At 45.5% G+C, this 11718-nt stretch overlaps 1 protein-coding gene across 3 annotated transcripts; it reads left to right on the top strand.

The window, feature by feature from the left end:
* Positions 1-526: 526 nt before the first annotated feature.
* Positions 527-5094, top strand: SF3B4 (splicing factor 3b subunit 4). 3 transcript variants are annotated; one of them, XM_060090450.1, is made up of 6 exons: positions 527-615; positions 1104-1232; positions 1486-2028; positions 2591-2797; positions 4313-4486; positions 4688-5094. In XM_060090450.1, the coding sequence occupies exons 1-6, from the start codon at positions 582-584 to the stop codon at positions 4873-4875; spliced, it is 1275 nt and encodes a 424-aa protein (XP_059946433.1). In that variant the 5' UTR covers positions 527-581; the 3' UTR covers positions 4876-5094. The 3 variants fall into 3 exon arrangements, with proteins under 3 accessions (XP_059946433.1, XP_059946435.1, XP_059946434.1); XM_060090451.1 differs by having other exon boundaries at positions 603-673; XM_060090452.1 differs by lacking the exon at positions 1104-1232 and having other exon boundaries at positions 540-615.
* Positions 5095-11718: the final 6624 nt, after the last annotated feature.

The raw sequence follows: 11718 nt of genomic DNA, 5'->3' as shown, positions 1-11718 counted from the left end.
CCCTTCAGCTTTGCTATCACTCCACCTCTGAGCCTCAGGTTCCCCTCACTCTCTATGCAATAACGCCTAGGCGAGCTCAGACCTTCCGCAATCCCCTCGCTGAGGAAAAACGAAATACCTCAAGCCCAGGCCGGGGCTGTGAGGCCGCATCTGTCCAAAGGCTGCGGGTCGGGGTGGACAGCTGCCTCCACGCCTTGCGTTGGGGGGTTCCTCAGCACACCCTTCTCTGGGAAACGAAAGAAGGCTACAAAATACATGAAAAGTGAAGTTTTGTTCTCTCAGCTCTTGAATTGACATTTTCGGGAGCAGTGTGACCCTTTAACGTCTAGCACTGCCTTAGGAGGGTCTGAGCGTTTCCGTTCGCCCGCCCCGCCCTGACAACTCCCAGACGCACTTCAAACACCGTCACCTCCGCCGCTTCAAGTTTCAGCAGCTCCTAAGATGGCCGCGGCCGCTTCCGGCTCCTCCCCTGACTAGGGCCCGCCCACCGCCTCTAGGTCAGCTTTCGCCCCGGAAGTGGAAGTTGTGACTGAGGTCAGGGGGCGGGATCGTTGTCTGGAGACGGCGGGAGCTCTTTCACCATGGCGGCCGGGCCGATCTCCGAGCGGAACCAGGGTGACTGGAGGGGACAAGCCCGGAATGAACTCAGGGAGTTTGGGAGGCCCCGATTAGGGTCAGCAGTGTTTTCTCCGGGGAGGGAGATTGACCGTTCCGAAGGGTGCCAGACCTGCCCCGATGTCTGCTGGGGACGGCATGGACGGGTGCAGGCTGAGGCCTGTAGGTGTGATGCTATGTCCAATCCCCTGCTGCCTTCCCACTCAAAAAAAAAAAAAAAAAGAAAGAAAAGAAAAGAAAAAGAAAAATTACGAAGTGAATTTGCACTATAACTCTAAGTTAGACTTAAGAAGGTTATCTATTTTCTGGAAAGGAGGAGGTGTAAGGGCTTAAGCTAACGTCTTTTTTTTTTTTTTTTTCTCTCTTTCCCTCTTTGCTCCTATACCCTGTCTCAACCCCCAAATCCCCCGCCTGGTTCCATCTTCATGTTCCCGTCCCCTCCCTACTTCCTCTCATCTCTGCCCTAACCTCCTAATCCTGTCCTCCAGATGCCACTGTGTATGTGGGGGGCCTCGATGAGAAGGTTAGCGAACCACTGCTGTGGGAGCTATTTCTCCAGGCAGGGCCAGTAGTCAACACCCACATGCCAAAGGATAGAGTCACTGGTCAGCACCAAGGTGAGTACATGGCAAGAATTGCAGTTATGTTTTGAGGGGACAGGCTGCTCCAGGAGGCCCCCAGCAGTATTCATAACTGTCTTGGAATGAGCAAACTAAGGATTTTTTTCTCTTAAGCCTAACTCACAGTTTGTTTCTGGAACCATTCTCAGTTGAAGTGAGATTATTATTGCTTGTTCTTTGTGCTTCAGAAGGCAAATGAGTTATACCTCATTTTGAATCACTTGTTAACCTCTTCTTTCCACTCCCCCAGGCTATGGCTTTGTGGAATTCTTGAGTGAGGAAGATGCTGACTATGCCATTAAGATCATGAACATGATCAAACTCTATGGGAAACCAATACGGGTGAACAAGGCATCAGCTCACAACAAAAACCTGGATGTGGGGGCCAACATTTTCATTGGGAACCTGGACCCAGAGATCGATGAGAAGTTGCTTTATGATACTTTTAGCGCCTTTGGGGTCATCTTACAAACCCCCAAGATTATGCGGGACCCTGACACAGGCAACTCCAAAGGTTATGCCTTTATTAATTTTGCTTCATTTGATGCTTCGGATGCAGCGATTGAGGCCATGAATGGGCAGTACCTCTGTAACCGCCCAATCACCGTGTCCTATGCTTTCAAGAAGGACTCCAAGGGTGAACGCCATGGCTCAGCCGCTGAACGACTTCTGGCAGCACAGAACCCACTCTCCCAGGCTGACCGCCCTCATCAGCTGTTTGCAGATGCACCCCCTCCACCCTCTGCTCCGAATCCTGTGGTATCATCACTGGGGTCTGGGCTTCCTCCACCAGGTAAAGCTTTTGATAAAAAATATGTTTGGGGGCTTCCCTGGTGGCGCAGTGGTTGAGAGTCCACCTGCCGATGCAGGGGACACGGGTTCGTGCCCCGGTCCGGGAAGATCCCACATGCTGTGCAGCGGCTAGGCCCGTGAGCCATGGCCGCTGAGCCTGTGCGTCCGGAGCCTGTGCTCTGCAACGGGAGAGGCCACAACAGGGAGAGGCCACAACAGTGAGAGGCCCGCGTACCGCAAAAATATATATATATATGTTTGTCTTGGGTTGGGGGGCTGGCAGGTAGGGAGAAGGAGAAAGAACCTGGAAAGAACCTGGAAAGGGAAGGACATTGAGTCAGTAAGTGATAAGAAAGGGATTGAAGGGTGATGATTGTGGAGGGAAGCAAGTTGTTGAGTTTCTCCAGAAGGTGTTGTTTGAGTCATCTAGCATTGCTTCTGACTTTAGAGAGCTGGGAGGAGGGGGAAAGAGCTCATCATTCCTGGAGAGGCCAGATTGGAACAGGCTCTCTAAAGGCACTCTCTTCTCACTGTCGTTAACTCTTTTTACATTTTCTCTATAGGCATGCCTCCTCCTGGCTCCTTCCCACCCCCAGTACCGCCTCCTGGAGCCCTTCCACCTGGGATACCCCCAGCCATGCCCCCACCACCTATGCCTCCTGGAGCTGGAGGACATGGCCCCCCATCAGCAGGAACCCCAGGGGCTGGACATCCTGGACATGGACACTCACATCCTCACCCATTCCCACCGGGTGGGATGCCCCATCCAGGTGAGTGTTCTTTGCTGGGAAGGAGAGGGATGAGCTTGGTAGAGGAGCTCTATCACCACTTATGCTGCTGCTCTTTGTCCTTCAGCAATAATAAATAGTCCCAGAGTTCTCCTTTCTTTCAGACATTCTTTTGTAAAAGTAAATACAAGATACTTTACTCTGTTTACTGTAACAACTACCACCCTGTCTTCATTTCTTATTTCAGTTTTACCAAAGAGTATAACTATACTTGCTATTTTTTGTTTCCTTAACTTTTACTTCCATTCTCTCCTCTGAATTCCACCCAAAAGCAGTGACCTAATTGCCAGGTCTAGGGGACACTTCTGCTCCTTATCTGGTTTGACCTTTGCTATACTTGAAACTGGCCATGTCCTCCTGTTTGAAAATCTTGTCTCTTTTGATTTTTCTGGATTCTCCATCTATCTCTGAATCCTTAATCTCATCCACCTTAATAGGCTCCTTTTTCTCTGCTTGTACCTAGGTTTTTGTGTTTGGCTCTCTTTTCTGCATAGTTCCATTATTTGTACACTGATGCCTCTGAGATCTGTATCTCTGTTCCATGGTTATTAACATTCCATACCCTTAATCTTGCTGTTTAATGGGCAGCTCCATTCTTCTGCCCTTCCCCTTCAAACTTATTCTTTCTCCAGTTTTCTTTGTTTTCAGGTGCTTGATTCAGAAATCTAGGAGTTATGTTTGACTATTCCCTGTCACCCCACTCTTAATACCAAGTCTTATTTATATCTGGCATTGACCTCCACTGCCAGTGCCCTAGTTCAGGCTCTCATATCCTCATTATTTCACACCTAATTTATTGTAGTAATATCCTGACACTTTGACTCTAATTATCTCTACCTTTCATCGACTTCCACAGGGTAATTTTTCTAAAATACAGATGTTCACACACCCTTGCTCAAAATTCTTCTGTTGCTCCCTTTTATCTACAGAGTGAAACCCAAACTCACTGCCGTAGCATTCTAGGCTTTTCACCATCTGACTCCTGCCCCTTACTCCTATGACTGTGTGCTGCTCCTGATTACTGAGTTACTGGATTTCCTTTCACATACTATGCTTTTGATCATGCACATGCTTTGCACATGCTAATCTTTTCTGCCTGGAATGTTCTGTTCCCATTCTGCTGTCCACCTGAAAAATTCCTTTTCATCCTTTAGAATTAGACCTTCGCTCAGACAGCATCTTTGTTACCTTCGCAAATCCTACTCCGTAGAATAATCACGCCATTTGTTATGTACTGTTGCAGCACTATTACAGTGCCTAAATCATGGAAGGAGCAAGTGAGCTGCAGGGGGCAGCGAGTTGATTGGGTAGTTGGTTGGTTTGTTCTCTTGGAATGGAGTCAAGGATAAGGGCACTTTTTACCAGCCTTATTTTCCATGCTCTTCTTCCTGATGTCACTTGCTTCTCCATTTTCTTCTCTTCCTGTCTCGTTTCCTTTGCCCTCTTGTCTAACTTCCTTTTGTCTCCTTTCTCTTTGTGTCTGTTTTGTTCTCATAGGGATGTCTCAGATGCAGCTGGCCCACCATGGCCCTCATGGCTTAGGACACCCCCATGCTGGGCCCCCTGGCTCTGGGGGGCAGCCACCACCCCGACCACCACCTGGAATGCCTCATCCTGGACCTCCTCCAATGGGCATGCCCCCCCGAGGGCCTCCGTTCGGCTCTCCCATGGGTGAGTAGGCTCTAGCCACCTCCCTCATCCTCACGTGGCATTCTTGCAGCTTCTTTTGTCACACCTCTTATCCACTGCACTTCCTTACTTTTCTTTCTTAGATTTCTTTTCACTGTCTCCCTGTGTGTCCTCTCTGCATTGTCCCAGTGTGAACTGTCTCCTGTTTCTTGTTTTTACTAAGTTTTCCTTTTCTTCCTGTAGGTCACCCAGGTCCTATGCCTCCGCATGGTATGCGTGGACCTCCTCCGCTGATGCCCCCTCATGGATACACTGGCCCTCCACGACCTCCACCCTACGGCTACCAGCGGGGGCCCCTCCCTCCACCCAGACCCACTCCCCGGCCTCCAGTTCCCCCTCGAGGCCCACTTCGAGGCCCTCTCCCTCAGTGATTTCTCATTGCCTTTCCTCTTGTTATAGCCTCCCAATATCTGTTCACTTCCTTGGACCAATCAGAGTTGCTGTAGCTCCCAGGGGCCAAGGCGCTAATCCCTCTCCAGCCTCCTTTTGTAAGTGTAATTTTTTTCACAGGAGGTTTTATTTTTTTCTGTGTTGGTCCTAAGTGTTTTGCAAATGCACAGAGAAAATAAAACTAAACTCCTTGTTTATTCTTTGTGGTGTTTAACTTGGCAAAATAACTTCTTTTTCTCTAAGAAGAGGTGTATATTGGGAGAAGAATGGTAAGGTGGGAGTGAGGGTGTTTATTCCATGTTTTAAGGGCTTATTCTGTAATGTGCTGTTGCAGTTGCTGGACTGCTGTGTACTACAGCAGTTGTTTCCTTACATCACGCTTATACACAAGATGGAGACCCAGTATCCATGGCATTGGTTATTGTGAGTATTAAGTGAGAACAGAAGTAAAGTTCCTGGAGATATGATGGCAAAAATATAAAGTAACGTGCACAAGGCTATTCATTGCAGCACTATTTGTAATAACAGTAGATTGGAAACACCTCACGTATCCATCAGTAAGGGAATGGTGGAATAAACTGGTACATCTATACAGTAGAGTACTGAGCAGCAGTAAAAAAGGAATGAGGGAGACTCTACATTACTGTTTGGAGAGAGCTCTAGGATATGTTAAGTGAAGAAACTAACATGCAGAACAGAATGTATAGTGTGTTTCCTTATCTAAGGGGTGACACGTAATATATACATTTGTCTATATTTTAAAAATGGAAGGATAAACCAAAAACTAATGGAAATTGTTACCACTGGGGGAAGGGAAGGGATATGGAGGAAACTGGATTTCTCTGAGTGTACTATGTTAGTGTGGTTTTCTTTGGAACCATATAAATGGCTTAAATGATTGCAAAACAATTGAAATGGGACAGTAGGAGCTCAGTAAGCCGTCATTTTCTTTCGTTCTTCATACCACCAGGTATCTTGGGTAAGGGATTTGTATCTTATTCCTATTTTTTCCTCATTCTCAGTCCTTCCAGACCTGATTTCCATCATATTTAAATCTGTGCTCAGACTTTCAGTAACTAGAGCAGTAACTAGACCAAATCCAATGGCCTATTCTGTTCTTTGCCACATTTAATCCTGTTATATCACCCCCTTCTCTGAAGCTCTTATGTAACCACGAACTAAACTCTAGGAAAGAAAAGGTGAGCCTAGCTCTCTTGTTCTTTTGCATCATTCTCATTCATGTAACATGGTACATACAAGGGCTCCGTGCTGGTGGCCGCTGAAGATGCAAAGATGAGCAAGGCGGTTCTGCTGTCTGATCATTACCGAGGGCGTACACTGACACATAGGAAACAAAATATTTTGGGGACCGTAAGGAAGGGTATCTAACCTGGCATGATAGTCCATGAAAACTTCCTGGAAAAAAAAGTGATACTTGAATATAATCTTAAAGGAAGGTTAGAAGCTTCTCAGACAAAGATGAAGGGAAGCTCATTGCCGGTGGATGGGATGTTTCTGAGCAGAAGCGGAGATTGACGAGTAGCATGGTATATAATTCGCTAAAGCTAATAACACTGTTCGGTGCTGGAGGCAGGAGGAGGTCAGAGCCAGTTAGGGAGCTCCCAAAGATCAGTGCTTCTCAGCCCTTTTTCACATCAGGGCACAGAACCATTTCAAACAACACAGGTAAAGAGAGGAGGGTTCTTCAGGCTCGAGGCTCTTGGCTTAAGAATTCTAGCTATCCCAGGCTCTGCCTAGCAGTCCAAAGTGCTGAGGGAATTAATAACTGAGCATCATTGTCAAGGCACACTGGTTGGGAAGTTGCTATCCATGATGGGAAGCCACAGTAGGGATTTAAGCAAGGGGATGACAAATTGGTGTTTTAGAACCATGGTTGCACTGTAGAAAGTAGATATGGGGGGAGATGAAGACTGGGGGCAAGGTCACAAGTTATGCATCTGGCAGCAATTCAGGTGAGAGGTGAGGGCTGTGACAGAAGTAGGGAAGAAAAGGGAGAGATGCAGTGGGGAGATATTTAAAAGGCAAATTAGGACTTGGTATTAGATTGGATACAGTGAATGAAGGGGAGGGTGGCATCAAGGATGAGAGTATGCAGCAGGAAGAATTTAGGGGGGCAGGATAAAAACGATAGGTTCAGTTTTGGATATGTCGACTTTGAGGTGTGTTGTGAGATATGCAGGTTGGGTTGTCTAGTGGATGTCTGATTCCATATGTCAAAAGCTTGGGGGAAGGACTTCTCTGGTGGTCCAGTGGTTAAGACTCCCTGCTTCCACTGTAGGGGGCATGGGTTCAATCCCTGGTTGGGGAACTAAGATCCCGCATGCTGCGTGGCACAGCCAAAAAAAAACTCGGAAGATTAGATGTGATGTTTCACATCATGACTGGATGCCAGTCTTCTGAGTCATAATGGGACGAACTGACCTCTTAATTTCAGAGTTCTGCTGTATGTGGTCATAAGCTGAGGTCCCAGGAGCACTTGGAACGCGGCACAGCACTGAAGCAGCCCCAGGTGGTGGGAGGCTTTTTTCAGTCTCTGTGTCCTTTCTGTCTTCAGGTTACCTATCAAATGAATGGACTCTTCTGAGATCTCACTTCCCCGACCAGGGATTGAACCTGAGCCACGGCAGTGGAAGCCCGGAATCCTAACCACTAGGCCACCAGGGAACTCCCCCATGTGGTATTTTCTGCTGTTATCTGATATCGTGTTGATGAATTCACACCATCATAGAGTAAATTAGTGCCTTTGCTGAATTCCTTACTTCTCTCTTTGGAGCCACTTTTTTTCTCAGGCATTCATTCTCAGAATCTCTGAGCTTTTCTTCGTTCTATGATTCTTGAGTGCCTCCTCTACTCACTGAGTTTGACTCCCCTAAACTCTCCTTTATCTCTCCGCCCTCTGGTTCTTTCAGACTCTAGTACTCAGCAATTCTCTGAACAGAGCTAGTATTGCTTGTACACTTAGGTACTTCAGTTTGCACACCTGTTTTTTAGTTTTTGCGCATCCTCTGACTTTTTTTCCTAATTGCCCTCCCCCTATGCATGAAATTTTAATATCACCAATATGCTGTGTCTCTGCATATGTACTGTGGCCCTTTGGAAGGACATAACATTGTAATATCTAAGATTCCCATCCCTGAGCCAATTTTTGACTTCTTGTGTGTGGGGGGGCGATACCATCCCCATTGAGAATGCATGCTCCAAACGATGGGTCCTCAGTGTTTTGTAGGTCATGGGACAGTCCTTTGAGAATATGACAAAAGCTGTGGACCCTACCCAAGAAAAAATACATACATGCATATATATCCAATATCCTGAAGCAAAAATTCCAGAAGTTTCATGGATCCCGGTCTAAGTATCCCTGCACTAAACTGAATCCCTTAAGAACCTTTAATGAATCTCATTCTATTAATCTGTATCTCCCGAGAGTGTTGAAAGGTGCCTAACATATACAATAATTGTAAAAATAATAATGGCTAATATTTATTGAGCTCTTACTATGTGCTAGGTACTGTACTAAGTGTTTTGTATGCATTATCTCAATTAATCCTCAAAACAACCCCTTAGGTAGATTTTGCTGTTATGCCAATTTTAAGATCAGGAAACTGATACTAATTTACTCGACCAAGGTCACATGCTAAGAAGTGGTAGATGAAGTAAGATCTGTCTGAACTCCAGAGCCAATTGCTTAGTCACATTATACTATTTTATATTTACTGAATAAGTCCTTGTTGAATGAATGAATGTTTTGCCTTGCGACTTATTGGCTTTATATATAAGCTATTCCCTCTCTTTAACTGGATTATAAGCTCTTCAAAGGATAGGAATTTTGGTGCTTCACTTGTTAGCATCTCTCACTGGAACTTTATGGTATCTTAGAGGGGCTGTCACTGACCCTGTTTTGTCCCTCTTTACACTCCCCATTCTGACAGTCTCGTGTACTTGGAGTGGCGTGCGGAAAAGCAGTGATAGGATATAGATGGGTGGCTGATGTTGAGGAGTAGCCATTTAAAAAAACTTTTTTTGCCATGCCACACAGCATGTGGGATCTTTAGTTCCCTGACCAGGGATCGAACCCATGCTCCCTGCAGTGGAAGCACAGAGTCTTAACCACTGGACTGCCAGGGAAGTCCTAAGGAGTAGCCAATTTGATAGGTAAGTGGTGAAAGAGGCTACACCAGGAAGTAGTATAAGGCAGTGGTTAAAAACCCTGGAAAGCTCTTAAACCCAGAGCTATGAAGCCAGAGACCTATATACCGTATGAATCTACTTATATAAAACTCTAGAATAGACAAATCTAATCTACAGTGACAGAAAGGAGATTAGTGGTTGCCAAGGATGGGGAGATTGACTGCAGAAGGGCACAAGGGAACTTTTAGGGGCAATGTTCTTTATCTTGATCAAAAGGTTGCTTACATGGGTGTATACATTTGTTAAAACACATGGAACTATACACTTAAAATGGATGCATTTAAAAAGAATAAGAGCTCTGCATCTATATTGCCTTGGTTCAAATCCTAGTTTTGCCACTTTTGAGTTGTGTGATTATATCAAGTTACTACTTAACTAATCAGTGCCTCAATTTCATCTGTAAATGGTGATCATCTCATAGGTTAATGAGGAGGTGGGGTGAGTTAATGTAACGTGGTCAGAAAAGTGCCCAAGTCAGGTAAATGCTCTAACAATGTTAAACATCATTACTATACACTCATTGATCACCTTCTACTCCATAATCTTATTTACCACACCCAATTTAAGCCATTTGTGGAGGAGAGCTGTCTGGTGGGGGGAGGTAAGAACAAGTCTAGACTAGTTCCCAGCAGTGGCAGCAGGACCCCCATTGCCCAGGTCCTCAGATGTGGGCATGTTGGAGGCACAGCAGGGAGACCAGTGAAGGTAAAGCAGAGTTGAAGCCTGGGAGAGACCTAGGAAAGAGGGTTGGAGGGAGCAGGTAGGGGCCAGAACATGCACAGCTTTTTAGATCTTGGTTAGGAGTTTGAATTTAATTTTTAGTATAATGAGAAGCCATTGGAGGATCTGAGGAAAGGACAGTGGAAAAATCTCATTAAAGCTTTTTTTTAAAAAATTGCAGTATAAAATACATTCAGAAAGACACACAGATCTTAAGTGTATTTTTACATCTGTATGTACCCTTTTAGCCACCACTTAGATTTAAATGTAGCACATTCCCACCATGTAACCACTATTTTCTCTCACAGTAGATTAATTTGCTTTTTTTGCGGTACGTGGGCCTCTCACTGTTATGGCCTCTCCAGCTGCGGAGCACAGGCTCCGGATGCGCAGGCTCAGCGGCCATGGCTCCCGGGCCCAGCCGCTCCGCGGCATGTGGGATCCTCCTGGACCAGGGCACGAACCCACATCCCCTGCATCAGCAGGCAGACTCTCAACCACTGCACCACCAGGGAAGCCCTGGCTTCTTTTGTTCAATATTTTGTGAGATCTTTTTATGCAGTTGTATATAGTAGTTCTGTCTTTTAAAAGTTTGTAACATAGTATTTCCTATATGAATATACCACAGTTTGTTTATCCAGGTTTAACCATTCTTTGGCTGATAGACATTTGAAGTTTTTGACTATTATGGATAAAGCTGCTATAAAAATACTTGTACTTGTCTTTTTATGGGACATACGCACTCATTTCTCTTGGGAGCGTATTTGTTGGATCAGATTTGATTTGTTTTTAAAGGATCACCCTGACTGCTGAGAATAATGGTTTTTAAGTAAGCAAGATTGGAAGTAGGGAAACCAGTTAGGAGGCTGTTGCAGTAGCTAAGGAAGGAGATGATGGTGGCTTAGACTAGGGGGCAGTGGTGGAGAAGTGGTAGATACAAAATAGATTTTGAAGGTAGGGCTGACTAGACTTGCTGATAGGGATAAGAGAAGGAAAGGAAACAAGGATCACTGTAAGGTTTTTGGCCTGAACACCTTGGTAAAAAGATGAGGAACTCGTTCAGAAGTTTGTTTATAGTCTGTTAAGTTTGAGATGCTTTTTAGATACCCATGTGATGATGTTGAATTGACAGATGGTGATTCTGAGTTTGGGCTTGGTGGAAAGGTCTGGACTGGAGATAGAAGTGTGGGAATTAATAGCATATAGGCAGCATTAAGGTCATGGGTCCACCTGAAGTGATCAAGGAGAAGAGAGTAGGTGGACGCAGAGACGGGCCTGGGACTGAGCCCCTAAGGAACTCTAATGTTAATGGACCCAGAAAAGGGGCCTGTGAAGGAGTAGCTGGTGAGGTGCATGGGTCCTTGGTTCTAGGGAAAAATGATGGTCTTTCCTCAGAACTTGAAAAATATATACAACCTTTCTCTCTAAGAGTACAAGATTTCTATTTTAGTAATGGATAAGTAGAGAGTATGCAAAGTTACCTTAAAGAGAAGAGATGGCTCCCTGCCAGCAGGACTTGGCTATAACCTAATTGAAAATATTAACGTATTTCAATAAAGAATATGTCAACCTGAAGAGAGGTCAGCAGTGAATGCTAGCCAGTAAAGGGAGAGTCGATGAGGCCCACGTGGGCACAGCCTTTCCAAGAGTCATCCTGGAAAGAGTGCCTTAACCAGCAGAGTTAGAGTAGTCCAGGAGCATTGGCAAGGCTGCCCATAGCTTAGAGATGGGGGTGGAGAACTGTAGCCAAAGAAGAGTTTTCTGAACCCATTGGCACGACTCCTTGCTGGGGATGGCCAGATGCCATTAAAGATACAACTACTCCTGTTCAGTTATGTCATTGTGCGTTTATATGTTGACATTATTATTCTGATTTGGTTTAAGGGAGAAAATGT

Source organism: Mesoplodon densirostris, chromosome 2 (assembly GCF_025265405.1).
Source record: "Mesoplodon densirostris isolate mMesDen1 chromosome 2, mMesDen1 primary haplotype, whole genome shotgun sequence".
Classification (NCBI taxonomy): Eukaryota; Metazoa; Chordata; class Mammalia; order Artiodactyla; family Ziphiidae; genus Mesoplodon; species Mesoplodon densirostris.
This window is presented reverse-complemented; position numbering and strand designations above follow the sequence as displayed.

Coding starts and splice junctions, on each gene's coding strand:
- SF3B4 (XM_060090450.1), top strand. CDS start 582: ATGGCGGCCGGGCCGATCTCCGAGCGGAACCAGG. Junction 616..1,103: donor GATCTCCGAGCGGAACCAGG/GTGACTGGAGGG, acceptor CCTGTCCTCCAG/ATGCCACTGTGTATGTGGGG. Junction 2,029..2,590: donor GTCTGGGCTTCCTCCACCAG/GTAAAGCTTTTG, acceptor TTTTCTCTATAG/GCATGCCTCCTCCTGGCTCC.